Here is a 19,513-nt window from a genome sequence, read left to right on the forward strand (position 1 = left end):
CTGGGACACGGTAACCGTCATAAATGTGAGTCGGTTGCCAAGCGTCTGAATTTCAATCATGTGACCATGAGAATGCTGCAGTGGCCCCAAGTGTGGGAAATGATCCTAAGCCACTGATTTCAGTGCTGTTTGTAACTTCCAATGGTCACTAAATTAATAGTTGTAAGGACTACTGGTGTCAACTCCCAACGTTGCCATAGTGAGAGAAGGAAGGGGAGTGCATTCCACGCATACAGTTGGCTGAAGTCGGATCTCAGATTACTGGAGCAGGCTTGGGAGTGGTGCACCTCATAGGGAAATGTGATTTATGACACAGACTGAGGGGAGGAAAGGAACAGGGGTAAAGTTCAGCTATAACTCAAACAAAGCATAGACAACTGCAAACAGATCTTGCCTATGATGCTCCTAATAAATGCCTAGTTTTGTATTGGAACTCGGCTCGATACTCATGAATCAATTAGGGTATTTTTACGAAACCTCACAACTGGTGGCAGAAGTGGGATTGCAATGACAAATCTTCTCTCCCAAACCCAATTCTCTACCCGCCTAGGCTGGAGATGTCAGCGGAAATTATCCGGCAGAAAGAACTGGAGAACCTTCATCGGCAGCGGCTCCTGGCAACTGACCCCATGACTTTGCACCCGGGTCTGCCCCCAGACCACCCCGCTTTGCGGAGTCTTCACGACATCCCGGAAGGACACCCGCTTCGGGACGAGCTCTCCCGGAGGAACGCCATGCTGGTCCTGCGGCATAACAATGCCCCGCTGCTATCGCTCAACCCCCAAGGGGTTCCCGCCCTCTCCACCACCCCTCCCAAGGAGCAGGGCACGCGGAGGGGCACTCGGAAGGCCCCGCACTCTCGCTCCGAGGCGCTGGGCCAGAGCGAATCCAAAGACTTGTTGGATAGCCGTCCGCCGGACAGCAACAACGAGGAAATGAAGGACTCGGATAGCGACGCTGAAGCGAACGACGAGAAACCGGACACTCTGAAGCCCGAGAACAGCGGTGGGGCTGCTAGCGAGGTTAAGGAGTGCAAAGAGGTGGCAAAGATTGCCGAGGGCGCCAAAGAACTGGGCGAGGTGCCAGCTGGGCAGAACCCACCCTGTAGTTCCTCCAGTGCCGAGTTGCCTAGCTATCTCCTGGGTCCGACCATCAGCAAATCGGAGGCCAAGCTACTCCCCACGGCTTCCCTCCCGCCTCCCCAGCCGCTGCCGTTTGGTTTCCCGTATACGATGAGCCCGTATTTCCATGCAGGTGAGTGAAGTGGCATTCTCGGATGAGGGAGAACACACCATTTTTGGGGATGTTCTGACCTAGGCTTCCCCAGCAACACGAAGCCGAGTCCTCGTCCGGATAAACCCCTTTTATTTAATTTACGGTGAATTCCTCTTCAGCCTAGTCTTTCCTCTCCCGCAGTCTTTCAAGATAGTTCACAACTACCAACCTTTAACAGGCTTGGAAAGTGGCCAGGCCGATATCTTTCAGACGCCACAATTCTTGGCAAGAATGCAGGAATGAACGTAATTGTCTCCTGCAAACTCCACTCCCCTGTTGCTCCTCTTTTATTCTCTATGGGAGAGGCCTTTCATCGTCCACCTGTGGCCTTCCTCCCAAGTCGACCCTTGTTCTTTAGCTGTTCCCTTCGTCTGGCAACTCACACTGGGAACAGGCTCCAGCTGTTCTTCTGCCTCACTGACATCTGACTCCGAAGGCAGCTGATAACTGTCAGACAGCCCTGGCCCCCTCTCTGCCTCTGACACAGAGCCCTCATCCGAGCCTTCCCCAGACTCCAGGACTGGCCCATCTTCCTCCCCAACCTCCTCACTGCTGAGTCTACTGCCAGCTCTGCTGGCCGCCGGCAGGGGGGGGGGAGGGCAAAATGTGAAGAATTCCCAAGTGGAATCTAGCAATCTTGGGGCAATGATTGGGCCAAATTTTGGGGTCCTGTTTCTGGAGAGGGGAACCAAACCCCATCATCCGTGCCTTTTTGAAACCTCATCCAGATTTCCCTTGGCTTAAGAAGGTGCACAAATACGTATTTTTTTAAAAAAAAAAATAGACTAAAGCACTCTAACCAAAGGCACACTTAGAAATCTCTTTTATTCTGGCATAGTAGTTAAGCGTGCAATACTGCAGGCTACTTCAGCTGACTGCTAGCTGCAGTTCGGCAGTTCAAATCTCACCAGGCTCAAGTGTGACTCAGCCTTCTGTCCTTCCAAGGTGGGTAAAATGAGGACCCAGATTGTTGTGGGGCAAGAGGCTGACTCTGTAAAACCGCTTAGAGAGGGCTGTAAAAGCACTGCGAAGCGGTATATAAGTCTAAGGGCTGTGGCTATTCCCAAAAAGTTTGTTTTGCCAACAATCCCGCCAGGTTTTTTTTATCTGAGGTCGGATCTCCAGCAACACAGTTTTAAACTGATTGGTTTGCGTTAGCTACCACCCAAGAGTTAAATGCCCCTTCTTCTCCTCCTCCTCCTCCTCCTCCTTTTCTTCTCTTCTTCTTCTTCTACTTCTTTTCTCCTTCTCCTTCTTCTCCTTCTTCTTTTTCTTCTTGCATTTGGTACCGAGATGGTGCGGAGACGTCATGGGTAACCCCTGAGGCTCTGTCCAAAATCATTTGTGAATCTTTTCCAGACATTTATTCCCTCCGTCTACACACACACACATACCTTATTTCAAAATTCCCCCATCTGGATGACTCATTAAAATGGTTGTGCATCCCATTCCCAGGCCGAGAAGTTGGGAAAACGTCTCTCGCCGCTTCGGTTTTTGCTTTGTCTAAAGAGAGAAGTCCGCTTAATTTCCAATAACTTCCTCGATCTCTATCCGTGCAGTTTTCTTGGCAGCAAAACAGCTTCCTCCCCCACTTTTCCTGGAGTTTCTGAATGGTTTCTCATTCAAGCCTTAAATCACAGGTTTAGGGATTGTTTTTCGGGAGGGGGAAAAAAAGATCCCGTAACCAGTGAATTAGAGAGGCGTCTTATCAGCGTTGAGTTTCACATTTTGTTGCCGCCGGTTCCCCCCCCCCCCCCCCCCCGCACACGTCCTCTCGCTGTATGTGGGCACGCTCCCCTTCCACTTAGGCTCCCGACCTTCCGTGCACGCGCTTTGCTCGCGCATGTTTTTTCTGCACATGTGCCTGGCCTCAAAAACATTCCTAGATAGGACGGCATCGAGCCGGGCCCACCTGCAATTTCCCCTACCGGTTCTGTCGAACCGATCCGGCTGAATACTACCTCTGGTGTCTATCCAATCCACTCCCAGATTCATTTTTCAGCCTTCCGAATGTTGCCTGGTTTCTCAGGGCTTTAAAAGAAAAATGTTTCAGCCCCCCTAGGTGACAGGCCTGTCTTGTTTCTATCCCGGTTATCTTCCTGACAGTCACTATTAACCTTAGTTTGCAGGGCTGTTTAGAGAGATAGTTTGGTTCCTGGTTTACGCTTAGCTGGAAGAGCTCCGAAAACGGCTTATATGTGGGAGTTTTGCAAATGTAGGCATCCTGGTGAGGTGGGGGGGTTGTCTGAACCCTAAAGACCCTCCCCAGGTTAGAGAAAAGAGAAGGTTCCCCCATATTTCCGTGGGAAACAAAGATGAGAGGAAGGAGGGGCAATTAAAAATACTTCCCCACCACCTAGTGTTTATTTTACGGGCAAGTCAGTTTCTCTCTTTCATCGGGTGCAGCCTGCGTCCATTCTTGTTTGTCGTCAGAATGATTTGGCGGTGGCTGCCTCCTTTCGCAAATGTCTCTCTCTCTCTCTCTCTCTCTCTCTCTCTCTCTCTCTCTCTCTCTCTCTCTCTCTCTCTCTCTCTCTCCTCCCTCCCTCCCTCCCTCTCTCTCTCTCTCTCTCTCTCTCTCTCTCTCTCTCTCACACACACACACACACACACACACACACACGTTCACTTTTCTCCCATCTCCGGCCGGAAACCGGCAATAAACTCTTGCGAATTTTTTTTTCTTTTCTTTTTTGTTTGCCAATCGTTTCGCTCGGAAAGTTTGATTCCAGCAGAAGACGTGGGGATTGGGATGGGATTGGGGGGTGGGGGGGGGAGAGAAGTATGTTGGCAGAAGCGGCTGGGTGGAAAAATAGATTTGGAAGGATGTGCAGGGTTTTTTTTTTTTAATTGAATAAAATTCTCCTCCCTGGTCAATTGGGGAGAATTTAGCTCTGGACCCAAATTGCGCGTCTGTCTTTAGTTTGGGATTTCCATCTCCGTTGTGGAGTGGACAAACGGCCACCACCCCCCACCGCGCACACACACGCAACGATGCTCAAAGGCAACTCGTCTGGAGGCTTGGAAAAGGACCCTAAAAGGTCAAGAGCCAAGGTGGCACAGTGGTTAAATGCAGCACTGCAGGCTACTGCTAGATCAGCAGGTCAGCGGTTCAAATCTCACCGGCTCAGGGTTGACTCAGCCTTCCATCCTTCCGAGGTAGGTAAAATGAGGACCCAGATTGTTGGGGGCAATATGCTGACTCTCTGTAAACCGCTTAGAGAGGGCTGAAAGGCCTATGAAGCAGTATATAAGTCTACTGCTATTGCTATAAATGTAGATGTGAGCCTCTTCTATGCCTGGACAATCACTTGGTGTTCTCCTGACCTCTCTCTGCCTTCCAACCATCACGCTGCCTGGATCAGTGACCCAGCCTCACTTCAGATGCTACTTTAGGGTCTCTCTACACCCCCAAACTCATATTCTTCTTGAAAGCCTCCAGAGATGAAGTTCCCACAACTTCTGAAGGCAACTTCTGTTGCATGCGTTTAATTGCTCTCCCTGTCAGAAAATTCCTCCTTATTTCCAGGTTGAATCTCTCTTTGGTCAGTTCCCATCCATTATTCCTCATCTGGTTTTCAGGTGCTTTGGAGAATAGCTTGACCCCCTCCTCTCTGGGGCAGCCACTCAAATATTGGAAGGCTGCTCTCCTGTCTCCCCTGGTCCTTCTCTTCACTAGACTAGCCAGGCCCAGTTCCTGCAATCCTTCTTCCTATGACTTATCCTCCAGTCCCTTCATCATCCTGGTTGCTCTTCTCTGCACTCTTTCTAGAGTCTCCACATCTTTTTTATAGTGTGATGACCAAAACTGGATGCGGTACTCTAGGTGTGGTCTTACTAGGGCTTTACAGAGTGGTATTAGTACCTCTCTAAGGAACGCAGTGGTTAGGACGCTGAGCGTCAATCAGAAAGGTTGACAGGGGAGGGACAGGAACGCCACCAAAACCCATCCATCACTCCCGGGGTGAGTGGGTGGGAAAACGAGGCTGCCAGCTGGACGTTAAAGGCCTTGTTAACTTGGCTTCTGAGTTAGCACACTGTGGCTTATAAGTGCCCTTTGGAGAACTCCAGCTGTGGAGGGGAACGGAAACATCTGGAGTCTTCGGGTCCCTGGGGAAGGAAGGGGCATAATGCCAAGGATCAGACGAGATACCGCATTTTTCAGACTATAAGGCACACCTAGATTTGCAGGGCGGCTAAGACGCTGAGCACGTCGATCAGAAAGGTCGGCAGTTCGAATCCACAGCGCCGCGTAACGGAGGGAGCTCCCGTGACTTGTCCCAGCTTCTGCCAACCGAGCAGTTCGAAAGTATGTAAAAATGCAAGTAGAAAAATAGGAACCACCTTTGGTAGGAAGGGAACAGCCTTCCGTGCGCCTTCGGGAGTTGAGTCATGCCGGCCACATGTCCACGGAGACGTCTTCGGACAGCGCTGGCTCTTCAGCTTTGAAACGGAGATGAGCACCGCCCCCTAGAGTCGGGAATGACTAGCACATGCGAGGGGAACCTTTACTTTTATCTTTAGTACCTCACTTGATCTCGATTGTATTCCTCTGTTAATGCAACAGTCCTTGTTTATCTACCCCACGATTCTCGCTCTCGTAACAGCCTCAGCATCCTGAGTGCCCCCCATCCACCCACCACATCCCTCCTGGTTGTGGGGGGAGATCTTCCTGCTAAGTTCTTACTAGATTCGTCTTCCGGATTCCCCCCCTTCTTCTTCCGCCTGAACAGCACTCCAACATGCTGAAATCATTAGTGCCTTTGACACCCAGCCCCCCTTCCTCGAAGTCTTTCCTCCTGCCTTCCCCCCCCTCCCCCCCAGGCTAGGAAACCCCCCTGGAGGAGTTCGCCTCCGAATTGACCCTGCCTGGTATTTTAATTGACAGTTCATGAAAGATGGATGTGTGGCTGGAGGGAAGCGGCAGGAACGGGGGAGAGCAGGCTCTCCGCTGGGTTGGGGAGGGGGCGGGTGGGGGAAAGAGGAAAGCTTTTGTGATTTATGTTTCCTTTTTTTTCCTTCTTGCCTCCGCTCACCCCTCTTTTCCCATCTCTGCAAAACCCCCTCCCCTAATTTTTTTTTGTTCCTTCCAGGCACGATGGGAGGTCTCTTTCTGGATGGGGAAGAGAGCCCAGCCACCGCGGCGTTGCAAGACATCAGCAAATGGACGGTCGATGACGTTTGCAGTTTTGTGAGCTGCCTCTCCGGTTGTGCGGAGTACAGCCAGGTATGTTGCAAAAAGAAACGGCGACACACGCAACGCAACACTCCCACCTTGGCACGCATACCCTGTGCGACAGAGGAATCAAAACTCCCAAAGTCTTGTTTATTTCATGGCTGCATGCTTAGCCTGTTTTTTTCCAAGTCCAAGCCTTGTACGTACCGGGGGGGTGGGTGGGTGGGTGGGTGTGTCTCTTATTTGATCCATACAGGTAGTCCTTGACTTAAGGCCACAATTGACCCTCCAAATTTCCGCTGCTAAATGAGACAGCTCTTCAGTGAGCTTTGCCTCAGTTTACGACCTTTCTTGCCAAGTTGTAAAGTTTTACGATCGGTGCTGCTGAACACACTCAAGTATGTTGCCACCAGGTTATCCAATATTGCAGAAACGGCAACACATCTCAACACAACACACACCCTTGCGCATATACTACGTAGCCGAGGTGGCGCGGTGGTTAAATGCAGCACTGCAGGCTACTTCAGCTGACTGCAGTTCGGCTGTTCAAATCTCACCGGCTCAGGGTTGACTCAGCCTTCCATCCTTCCGAGGTGGGTGAAATGAGGACCCGGATTGTTGTTGGGGGCAATATGCTGACTCTGTAAACCGCTTAGAGAGGGCTGAAAGCCCTATGAAGCGGTATATAAGTCTAACTGCTATTGCTATTGCTACATCAGAGGGCTAATTTCAGGAGTCAAAACTCCCAAAGTCTTGTTTGTTTAATGGCTGCATGCTTAGCCTGTTTTTCCGAGTCCAAGCCTTATACACAGAGGGGTCTCTATTTGATCCATACAGGTAGTCCTTGACTTAAGAGCCGAGGTGGCGCAGTGGTTAGAGTGCTGTACTGCAGCCACTTCAGCTGACTGTTATCTGCAGTTCGGCTGTTCAAATCTCACCGGCTCAGGGTTGACTCAGCCTATCATCCTTCCGAGGTGGGTAAAATGAGGACCCAGACTGTGGGGGCGATATGCTGACTCTGTAAACAGCTTAGAGAGAGCTGAAAGCCCTATGAAGCGGTATATAAGTCTAACTGCTATTGCTATTGCTATTAAGACCACAATTGACCCTCCAATTTTCTGCTGCTAATGAGACAGCTGTTCAGTGAGTTTTGCCTCAGTTTACGACCTTTCTTGCCAAGTTGTTAAGTTGTAAAGTTTTACAATCGGTTGTGGTGAATACACTCAAGTATGTTGCCACCAGGTTATCTAATATTGCAGAAATGGCAACACATCTCAACACAGCACACACCCTTGCGCATATACCACGTACAACAGAGGGTCAATTTCAGGAGTCAGAACTCCCAAAGTTTTGTTTGCTTAATGGCTGCATGTTTAGCCTGTTTTTCCGAGTCCAAGCCTTGTACATACAGGCGTCCATACAGGGAGTCCTCGACTTAAGACCACAATTGAACACCCGCTCTCCCCCAAAAAAATTTCCATTGCTAAACAAGACAGTTGTTAAGTGAGCTTTGCCCACATTCACAAACTTTCTTGCCAAGTTGTTAAGTGAATAGCTGCCATTGTTAAGTTAATAATACGGCTTTTAAGTGAATCTGGCTTCCTTCCCCGACTTTGCTTGTCAGAAGGTCGTAAAAAGGGATCAGGTGTCCCGGGGGGGAACTGCAACCGTCGTAAATATGAACCAGTTGCCGAGCCAGCTGAGTTTTGATCCCATGACCGCGGAGATGCTGCAGTGGTCGTAAGTGTGGGAAAATGGTTGTGAGATGGTTTTTTTCAGTGCCGTTGTAACTTGGGTCACTGAGTGAATGGTTGTAAGTTGAGAACTAGAGAGAGTAAGCTTTAGGGAAGGATTTCTTGGCCCCCATTGAGTGGTTTCTGGATGGCAATCCCATTCTTCTTACCACGCTAGTAATTTCCATTAGCTGTGTGAATTACACCCTAAGCCTTTTGCTGGGATCCAGGATGTCTCCCGCAGAACATTGAAATCAGATCCAGTCTATCAGCCAATCAGAATAACAGAGCTGGAAGGGACCTTGGAGGTCTTCTAGTCCAACCCCCTGCTCAAGCAGGAGTCCCTATGCTACTTCAGACACGTGAATCCAAAGCTTCGGAGATTTTGTCAGGCATTGCACTCACTTTTTAATCACAGGGACTAGAAACTTGGCTACTCCCATAAAAAGAAACTTTCCTGAGTGTTTTATTTTATTTATCCCATTTTTAATCACAGGGGCTAGAAACTTGGTTACTCCCTTAAAAAGACACTTTCATGAGCATCTTATTTTATTCAATTTTTAATCACAGGGGCTAGAAACTTGGTTACTCCCTTAAAAAGACACTCTCCTGAGCATCTTATTTTATTCATCCAATTTTTAATCACAGGGGCTAGAAACTTGGTTACTCCCTTAAAAAGAAACTTTCCTGAGTGTTTTATTTTATTTATCCAATTTTTAATCACAGGGGCTAGAAACTTGGCTACTCCCTTAAAAAGACACTTTCCTGGGTATTTTATTTCATTTATCCAATTTTTAATCACAGGGCCTAGAAACCTGGCTACTCCCTTAAAAAGACACTTTCCTGAGCATCTAATTTTATTTATCCAATTTTTAATCACAGGGGCTAGAAACTTGGCTACTCCCTTAAAAAGACACTTTCCTGGGTATTTTATTTCATTTATCCAATTTTTAATCACAGGGACTAGAAACCTGGCTACTCCCTTAAAAAGACACTTTCCAGAGTGTTTTATTTCATTTATCCAATTTTTAATCACAGGGGCTAGAAACTTGGCTACTCCCTTAAAAAGACACTTTCCTGAGCATCTAATTTTATTTATCCAATTTTTAATCACAGGGGCTAGAAATTTGGTTATTCTACCTTAAAAAGACATTATTATCTATCTTATTTTATTTATCCAATTCCTACCCTGCCCACTTCATCGAAGACACTGGGAGGTTTTAAGAGAGCGATGGCACTTAGATTTATATACCACTTCATCGGATTTTAGAGCTCTCTCTAAGCAGTTTACAGAGTCAACAAAAAGAAGAAGATAAAAAGCCATTTAGCTGCATGAAAAGATACCTAGATAAAAACAAATTTAAATACATGTAAAAGGCCCAGGGGGAGCGGGGGAATTTCACCCTGGAGCCCCCTACCATAAATCGATCCATCTACAGGCTTTTTAACCAGGGTGGAATTTCCTAATTTGGTTCTTAGAGCTTGGCAGAAATGAATTTTAAAATATATATGGAAAAATAATATTTCCCATTCGCGGAGCGAGGATCAATGTTGGCTTAGCTTGCCTCATAATGGCAGGAAAGCAGCGTTGGTGAACGTCCAGTTCCCCACCCCCCTCCCCAGAGACGGATCAGGCTGGGGAGGGACAGGAACGCCACCAAAACCCATCCATCACTCCCGGGGTGAGTGGGTGGGAAAACGAGGCTGCCAGCTGGACGATAAAGGCCTTGTTAACTTGGCTTCTGAGTTAGCACACTGTGGCTTATAAATGCCCTTTGGAGAACTCCAGCTGTGGAGGGGAACGGAAACATCTGGAGTCTTCGGGTCCCTGGGGAAGGAAGGGGCATAATGCCAAGGATCAGATGAGATACCGTATTTTTCAGACTATAAGGCACACCTAGAGTTTCAGGGCGGCTAAGACGCTGGGCACGTCGATCAGAAAGGTCGGCAGTTCGAATCCCCAGCGCCGTGTAACAGAGTGAGCTCCTGTGACTTGTCCCAGCTTCTGCCAACCTAGCAGTTCGAAAGCACGTTAAAAAGTGCAGGTAGAAAAATAGGGAACCACCTTTGGTGGGAAGGGAACTGTTACTAAGGAAGACAGTGGTGGATGTTTGTCCCATTTTTACGACCTTGCTTGCCACAGTTATTAAGTGAATCACCGCAGTTGGTAAGCTAGTAACACGGTTGGTTGTTAAGTGAATGGCTCCCCCAGAGGGTCACAAAAGGTGATGGCATAACCCTGGGATGCCACAACCGTCATAAATAGGAGTCGGAGTTGCCAAGAGTCTGAATTTTGATCGTGTGGGGTCCATAAGGATGCTGCAGCGGTCGTAAGTGTGAGAAAGGGTCCTAAGTCACTATTTTTTTCAGTGCCGTCGTAAATTTGAACAGACACGAAGCAAATGATTGGGAGCTCCTACCTCACAATCCTAGGGAGAGGCAGATATTTCTCTCTCTGGGCACAATGAGAATGTTTCTGCCGAACAAAACTCTGCATTGGCAACAGGAAAGGCATCTGGCCATGAAAACATTCTGCTAGCTTCATTCAGTTCCCCAGAATCCGCCCCGCAAGATTATAAAAGAAGAAGATGACGATGATGACTAAGCAAATGATTGTAAATCAAAAGCTACCTGAAACGTAGAGAACAATTGACTATTTCCCACGTGGGCCTTCTTAACACCCCTGTAAGGTTGGTCAGGCTCTCAACAAAACGGGCTGCTTTGAATTGCAAATCACTTATCACTTATAAAACTCTGGAAATCAGGGAGACCTTAGCGTATTTTATGTTACCCGATGAAGGGGGGAAAAAATTGCCCTTTTTCTATTTCTTCACTGAAGTAGCTGCAGGCCGTGTTAAGATTATCCAAATATTCTTACTTAACATCCAAGTTTTCAGAACTCGGTGAGAAAGTGGCTTTGGCGTTTCCAAAGAAGCCTTAATCCTTATTACGTTCATTCATATCCAGTCAGCCAGAGAATTGGATTCTGGGCATTTCGGTTTCCTTTTGTTTTTCCCCAAAGAAAACCTCACTGCCCAAATCTAGAAGCTTTGAATGACGGTCCATTTATCATGATAATCCTTTCGGCACAAGCCTCTTGGGGTATTTAGCCCGGAATAACACCTGTGGCATTCGGCACAAATTAAACGCAGAGAACGCGCCATTTCAACCCTGTGTTTTGTTCGTGCAAAATTGCAAGCTAGTTGTGGCCTGCCATTGGAGCTGGCTGCAGACTCGGACAGTGAGGAGGTTGGGGAGGAAGATGGGCCAGTCCTGGAGTCTGGGGAAGGCTCGGATGAGGGCTCTGTGTCGGAGGCAGAGGTGGGGGCAGAGTCATATGCCAGTTATCAGCTGCCTTCGGAGTCGGACATCAGTGAGGCAGAAGAACAGCTGGAGCCTGTTCCCAGTGTGCGCATGCACAGAGTGGCCAGATGAAGGGAACAGCTAAGGAACAGGGGTCGACTTGGGAGTAAGGCCACTATTAGACGGTGAATGGCCTCTCCCAGAGGAAATGAAAGAGGAGCGAAAGGGGAGTGGAGTTTGCAGGAGACCATTAGTTCACTTAATTGGTTTGTGACTCTCTGAGGCTCCTTGCCAAGTTTTGCAGCTATCAGCCTGGCAGCTCTCCAAGCCAGATAAGGTCTGTGACCGTAAATCCTCCCTTGAAAAACTTTGCTGGATGTGAAGGAGCAGAATTCACTGTCAATTAATAAAAGAGTTTTTTTTTGTGGGGACAAGGAGTTTGCTTCCTGCTCTTGGGAAGCCTCGCTCAGAACAAGGCTGTGCAAATTTTGAGGGTTGTTGCCGGGGGGGGGGGGGGGGGAGAACCTGCCTCCTTGCTGCGGTCCTCCCCTGCTGCCCTAGATCTGTGGGGCACAGGGAAATAAATGCACTGTCCTTTTGGAGGGCGAAAAAACCAGTGATTGTGGCCCATAAACCTGGGTGCAACGGCAGGAAGATTTAGCGAGACATTGGCGTGCTTGTTGCAGAGCGAGTTAAAAAGGATTTAATGTCTTTTTATACTCCCCCCCCATCAAGCTTTGCCATTTTCTTATTTGGGATTTATAGTTTTAAACGGTGCAAGAAAGCTCGACCCCACAGGGGGAGATCCGAAGGGGAGAAAGGTCTGCTTTTAATGTTTCCGCACCCGGAAACCGCAGCTGATGGGGAGGTCTGGCACGGAGTGACCTTCTCATGGGGCTGGCTGAAATCCGAAATAAAATTTGTGGTGGAGGGTTTTGCGCTGGGAAGAAGAGAGAGGGGGAAGAGTTTCTGCATTCAAGACAGAGGCCTCTCTCCCCCCCCCCCCCCGCCTTCATCCTCTGTGGGTCTGTGGGAAAGGAGGAGGTCCCTGGGATTTTTGCACAAGGAGGACAAATTTCCCTCTAAAACGCCTTGGAAAGTTAGAAAGCAGGGAGAAGTTGTGTAGAAGTGTTGCTCGGAAGGAGAATAGAATAGAATGCAGAATGAATAGAATAGAATACGAAATAGTATAGAATAAAACATAGAATGGAATGGAATGGAATAGAATATGGAATGAATTGAATAGAATAGAATACAGAATAAAAAAAATAGTATAGGATAGAATAGAATGGAATGCAGAATAGAATAGAATAGAATAGAAAATAGAATAGAATAGAATGGAATGCAGAATAAAATGGAATAGAAAAGAAAATAGGATAGAATAGAATGCAGAATAAAATAGAATAGAAAAGAGGATAGGATAGAATGGAATGCAGAATAAAATGGAATAGAAAAGAAAATAGGATAGAATAGAATGCAGAATAAAATAGAATAGAAAAGAGGATAGGATAGGATAGAATGTAGGATAGGATAGAATGTAGGATAGATAGAATAGAATATGGAATGAATAGAATAGAAAATAGAATTGAATATGGAATGAATAAAATAGAAAAGAGGATAGAATAGAATATGGAATGAATAAAATAGAAAAGAGGATAGAATAGAATATGGAATGAATAGAATACAGAAGGAATAGAATAGAATACGGAATGAATAGAATAGAGTAGAATATGGAATGAATAGAATACAAAAGAGGATAGAATAGAATATGGAATGAATAGAATACAGAAGGAATAGAATAGAATACGGAATGAATAGAATAGAATATGGAATGAATAGAATAGAATAGAAAATAGGATAGAATAGAATACGGAATGAATAGAATAGAATATGAAATGAATAGAACAGAACAGAATTCATTATTGGCCAAGTGTGATTGGACACACAAGGAATTTGTCTTTGGTGCATAGGCTCTCAGTGGACATAAAAAGACAAGATACATTCGTCAAGAATCATAAGTACAACACTTAATGATAGTCACAGGGTAGAAATAAGCAATCAGGAAACAATCAATATCAATATAAATCGGAAGGATACAAGCCACAAAGTTCCAGTCCTGCAGTCATAAGTGGGAGGAGATGGGGGATAGGAACCATGAGAAGACTAATAGTAATAGTAATGCAGACTTAGTGAATAGTTTGACAGTGGTGAGGGAATTATTTGTTTAGCAGAGTGATGGCATTCGGAGGAGAAAAACTGTCCTTGTGTCTACTTGTTCTGGTGTGCAGTGCCCTATTCTGGGAGTTGGAGTCCACCCTCTTAAAGGATGCTGGCTGGGGAATTCTGGGAATTGGAGTCCACCAATCTTTAAGTGATTTAACACTGATTTTATATGCCATTCCATCTCGCCATTGCAACGCTCTGAAGTGTATAGAACAATGCCATGTTTGGGAAGAAAAAATTGTGTTTCTAGCAAATTTGCAGCCTCGTCTTGCTTCTCACAGGTCTTCCGGGAACAGGCGATTGATGGAGAGACGCTACCCCTCTTGACGGAAGAGCATTTACTCAACCACATGGGCTTAAAACTAGGCCCAGCATTGAAAATAAGGTCACAGGTAAGGAGCCATTCGAAATAAAATTAAACGGAAGGGTATGGGGAAAAAAAACTTCAGCCAAACTCTCATACTACGTACATACGTCGGCTAATTGCTGTTTGGAACAAGGCAAACCAGGGTTGTTTGCTGGTTTATTAACCGTGGCTCGTTCTTTTGGGGGGAGCATCTCTTCAAAATGCAAAAGGTTTAGATGTACACTTGGCCTTAAATCATGGTTTGACACTCTCTGCTTCAACCTTGGCACCCAATTTTGCCAAGGTTGAAAAACACTGGTTTGTTAGCCATGTGCCTGAGCCGTAAACCACAGTTCATAAACCACAGCGGTTGAGTTGGCACTATATCCCAAGCCAAGTCAGCTACTAAGTTTAGGATGGGTTTTTAAAAAATTGTTTATATTTATCCTTGTAGTTTAATATACATTCGTTTTTATTCTTTTGTTAGATAACCCTTTGTCTGAAGTGGTGTAGGGTTTCCTGCCTAGGCAGGGGGTTGGACTAGAAGACCTCCAAGGTCCCTTCCAACTCTGCTATTCTATTTCTATTCTTTTATTTTTAAGCTACCCAATAGCCCGAGCGCTAATAAAACTCAGTGACATCGAATGAAATTTGAATACCACTTTAATACCACTAATACCACTTTATAATGCCTTGGTAAAGCCACACCTGGAATATGGCATTCAGTTTTGGTCGCCACGATGTAGAAAAGATCTGGAGACTCTAGAAAGAGTGCAGAGAAGAGCAACAAAGATGATTAGGGGACTGGAGACTAAAACATATGAAGGACGGTTGCAGGAACTGGGTAGGTCTAGTTGAATGAAAAGGGGGACTAAGAGAGACATGATAGCAATCTTCCAATATCTCAGGGGTTGCCACAAAGAAGAGGGAGTCAAGCTATTCTCCAAGCACCTGAGGGTAGGACGAGAAGCAATGGGGGGAAACTAATCAAGGAGAGAAGCAACTTAGAACTAAGGAGGAATTTCCTGACAGTGAGAACAATTAATCGGTGGAACAAATTGCCTCCAGAAGTTACGAATGCTCCAACACTGGAAGTTGTTAAGATGTTGGATATCCATTTGTGGTGTAGGGTTTCTTACCTAAGTAGGGGGTTGGACTAGAAGACCTCCAAGGTCCCTTCCAACTCTGTTATTCTATTCTATTCTATTCTAGTTCATTGTGGTTTAGTCAGCCTATCCTGGTTTAACTAGCGCAGCTTTGTGAAGTGCGTGGATCCAATCTAGGTGGCCAGGTGGTAGGGCCTTTGGGTTTAAACCGTGGAAGCTCTCCCTTTGTGTCTTAAGGCTGAATTTCAGAAGGTGCCAACCCCCCCCCCAAATCTTCAAGCCCTTTGCCCCATGCCCTGCAATCCAATTTCTCTTTGCATGTTGTTAATTAACCACAACTGGGCAGGTGTTTTGAGCCCCATCTTTTGAGTGTCAAAAAGGGCTTCCTGGATTTTTGACCTCTTTATTTTTTATTTTTTAAATGCACTGGCTTCAAAATTCTTCCCGTTTCCCCTAACCCCTTTGTGTGTCTCTCTTCCCCCCACCACCCCCCAAAAAAACCCCCACCAGGCAGATTTCCCTTCTCGGCCTGCTATAAATCCCGTAGATCTCACCGGATTCTTTCTGGGTCCCCCTTCTCCTCCTTTTCTCCGAATCGGTGTTATTTCCCCGCACAATTGTTCCACAGGGAACCATTGGCCAAAGAACCTTTTTATTAGAACACTCGTAAAGAGCCGAAGCTTATGGGGTGGGGGTGAGGGGGGGGGAAGAGTAATAAAGCTGCCCTTATCCTTTTAACATAATAAAACAAATGTGTGGTCGGAAGAGAGGAAGGGGCGTCTGCATTGGTAAACAATGTTTATCGCTCCGCGTGTGCTTTGCAACCATTTTAGAGCGAGCCAAAAAAATGCACCATTTGAGGTGCAAGCATGTGACCTGGAAGGCCCCCCCCCACCTGCCGTGTTTCCCCAAAAATAAGACAGGGTCTTATTTACTTTTGACACACAGACACCCTGAAATAAGCGCTTGGCCTTAATTTTGGGGAGGTCTGATTGTTTTTGAGGTGCAGGAAGCAGCTTAACCTCGGCCCGTGGATCAGCTGATCCAGAGAGGGCCGAAAGCTCTGTTTCTGGCGCACTCTTGCCATCCCTAGTGTCTGTGGCTCTTTTTGCAGCTGCCGCTAAGAGAAGAGGTGCGGTAGCTAGAGTTTGCGGCAGTGGCCTCCGCGAGGCTGTTCCGCGTGGAGGGCAGGCGCAAGTGTGGCGCATGGGACATGTTTCCCCTCCTTCTTCATCCACTCCAGGAAATGGCAGGGACCGGCTGTGCATGAGTTTAAATATTTTCAGGGAGGGCTTATTTTAGCACATGTGCTCAAAAGCCGGATTGGGCTTATTATCCGGGGAGGTCTTATTTTGGGGAAAAACAGGGTGTGCTTCTTGTTTTATTCTCCAAGGCACCTGAGGGCAGGACAAGAAGCAATGGGTGGAAACTAACCAAAGAGAGAAGCAACTTAGAACTAAGGAAACATTTCCGGATAATGAGAACAATTAATCAGTGGAACAACCTGCCACCAGAAGCTGTGAATGCTCCAACACTGGAAGTCTTTAAGGAGATGTTGGACAACCCTTTGTCTGAAGTGGTGTAGGGTTTCCTGCCTAGGCAGGGGGTTGGACTAGAAGACCTCCAAGGTCCCTTCCAACTCTGTTCTTCTATTCTATTCTAAATTCTATATTATATTTAATCTAATTCTAATTCTATTCTATATTCTATTCTATATTCTATTCTATATTCTATTCTATATTCTATTCTATATTCTATTCTATATTCTATTCTAATTCTTTCTATTCTATTCTAATTCTATTCTAAAGAAGCAGGAGTTATCAAAAGGGCTTTTTTAGAAGAGGGAGTCAAGCTATTCTCCAAAGCATCTGAGGGCAGAACAAGAAGCAATGGGTGGAAACTAATCAAGGAGGGAAGCAACTTAGAACTAAGGAGACATTTCCGGATAGTGAGAACAATTAATCAGTGGAACAACTTGCCTCCAGAAGCTGTGAATGCTCCAACACTGGAAGTTTTTAAGATGTTGGATGACCCTTTGTCTGAAGTGGCGTAGGGTTTCCTGCCTAAGCAGGGGGTTGGACTAGAAGACCTCCGAGGCCCCCTCCAACTGTGTCACTCTAAATCCTCGCAGGCATTTTAACTGCTGTTTCTCACTGTTTTTTCTCCAGGTAGCCAAGAGGATCGGCCGGGTGTTGTATATGGCCAGTTTCCCGGTGGCTTTCCCACTGCAGCCGCCCGGACTGCGGCCCGCCGATTGCAACCTGCCTCCCGCCGAGCTTCGCCCACCCTCCGCCGGAAGCGTGGCCTCGTCCCCCTACGGAGGGACGCTCCTCCCCAGCCGGGTCTCCCCCAAGCAGGAAAACGGGACTTCTCTCTTGGTGTCTCTGGGAGATGTTCCCAAACCCCTTTCGTAACCCCCGGATTTGCCCCCATCGGACATCTCACTGAAGAAGGAAGTTTTCTCCCCCCCCCTCCTCAAGTCAAGAGACCGCGTGGAAATCTGCTAAAATATTCTTATTGGGGGGGGGAGTAGGAAATAAACACTCGGCGGGATGTGGGGGTTTGGATTAGGGAGAGTGGTAAAGAAATCTTGGAAGGAAGACACACTTGGTGAAACGGCTCTGCAAACCAGCCATCGAGGGGGGTTACAGAGGGGCAACGAGACCCCCCCCCGCCTCTTTCTTTTTTTGCGGAGGGGTGGAAACACATCCCTGGCTGGAACTGGTACACAACGTTCCTTTTTTTGGGGAAGGGGGGGGGAGGTCTATGCATCGCTAAGCAGCTTTCGAATTAATACCAAAGACAGACAAAAGTGATTCACTGTCCACAAACTCCCATGTTTTTTTTGTGTGTGTGTTTTTTTAAAATTTGGATGGTACGGCACAGCTGTGTGGGCTGTCATTGTTAATTTTTAATATTTTTATTTTGGGACTTTCTGTGTCTTTGCTGTGCATCGGTTGGTTAGCTGGCTGGCTGGCTGGCTCGTTTCCATCCTGGCCTTTCTGGTTATTTGGTTCGCCCCCATTTTTCGGAGGTCGGTTAAAAAAGAGGACCTGGATTGTTTCGAGGGCAAGGCCCTGCCGACTCTGTAAACTGCTTAGAGAGGGCTGTAAAAGCACCGTGAAGCAGTCTATAAGTCTTTTTTTAAGTGCTTAGAATCTGCAGAGTCCCATCAGCATCCTGGGAAGGATTCAGAAAGAAAGGAGGGATATTGTGCTTGGAGGAATGGGGGTGGGGGTATCCCTCCTGGAAGTGTGTGTGTGTCTAGAGTCCCTCTGAGCTTGGTTTTCTTGCAGACGTCTCATTACCCAATTAGGTAACGCCATCAGTGCCGTGAGGATGTAAAGGTTTAAAGGTTTATTGCACTTGTATGCCGCCCTATTCCCGGAGGGACTCAGGGCGGCTAACAAACCGAAGGGGAAGGGAATAATATAGACAAAAACAATAAAAACAAAGAAACAAAATACAGAAACAATTTAAAAGCAGTCAACAGCCAGACAATTTGAGTGGGGATGGGAACTCATCAGCCCCAGGCCTGTTGGAACAGCCAGGTTTTGACGGCTTTGCGGAAAGCCTGAAGGGCGGAGAGGGTCCGAATCTCCACGGGGAGATCGTTCCAGAGGGATGCGATGTTACTTAGCTGGGTGATGAAACGCCTGCAAGAAAGCGAAGCTCGGAGAACCCCAAGGACCCCACAGTTCAACCCTGAGCTATAAACATTCTCCTGTGTGTGTGTGAGTGTGGGTATGAGTTCGCACAATTGTAGATCACATAAGTATATCACTTATTAAGTATATACTTATATCACTTCTTATATCACAGAAGTGAGTACACCCTCTCACATTTTGTAAATATTTACTGTGTTTTTTCGGAGTATAAGACGCACCTGGCTTTTGGGGAGGAGAACGATGGGAAAGAAATCAGCCTGTGCCTCCCAGTAATTTGCCTCCTTGCAGCCAACAGCAAGTTTCAGTTTCAGCAGGGGCCTCCCAACGATCAGCTGTTTCAGGCTGCAGGGATTGCTATAGCCTATTGCCGCCTCCCGCAAGTCCCATTTGCTGCAAGGAGGTAAATTACTGGGAGGCAGAGACCAAAGAGTGGGAGCCGGTGGGTGGGGCTACACTCTGTGTATAAGACACACCCACACTTTCACCCTCTTAGGGAAGGGAAAAGGTGCATCTTCTACTCCAAAAAATACGGTAAGTATATCTTGCCAGCAGTTTTAGACATGAATGGCTGTGTGTTGCGCAATTTTGAGGGGACAGCACATTCTCTCGGTTATACAAGCAGTAGACTCGCTCCTCGACTTTGTAGCCAAGTGTCACTTCTTCCAGTGTTGTTACATGAAAAG

The 19,513-nt window shown here is 46.9% G+C and overlaps 1 protein-coding gene across 2 annotated transcripts in view; it reads left to right on the forward strand.

The window, feature by feature from the left end:
* Window positions 1-17,729, forward strand: part of SAMD11 (sterile alpha motif domain containing 11) — a 107,122-nt gene extending 89,393 nt beyond the window's left edge. For both annotated transcript variants that reach the window (XM_087702081.1, XM_087702082.1), the window contains exons 10-13: window positions 551-1,254; window positions 6,369-6,502; window positions 13,992-14,102; window positions 17,331-17,729. In XM_087702081.1, coding sequence (XP_087558207.1) covers window positions 551-1,254; window positions 6,369-6,502; window positions 13,992-14,102; window positions 17,331-17,576 — 1,195 coding nt within the window. In that variant the 3' untranslated portion in view covers window positions 17,577-17,729. The remainder of the gene's footprint in view (window positions 1-550; window positions 1,255-6,368; window positions 6,503-13,991; window positions 14,103-17,330) is intronic.
* The last annotated feature ends 1,784 nt before the right edge of the window (window positions 17,730-19,513 follow it).

This window comes from Thamnophis sirtalis, unplaced genomic scaffold, assembly GCF_051295495.1.
Source record: "Thamnophis sirtalis isolate CommonGarterSnake01/CBP01778 unplaced genomic scaffold, rThaSir2_p1.2 scaffold_15, whole genome shotgun sequence".
Taxonomy (NCBI): domain Eukaryota; kingdom Metazoa; phylum Chordata; class Lepidosauria; order Squamata; family Natricidae; genus Thamnophis; species Thamnophis sirtalis.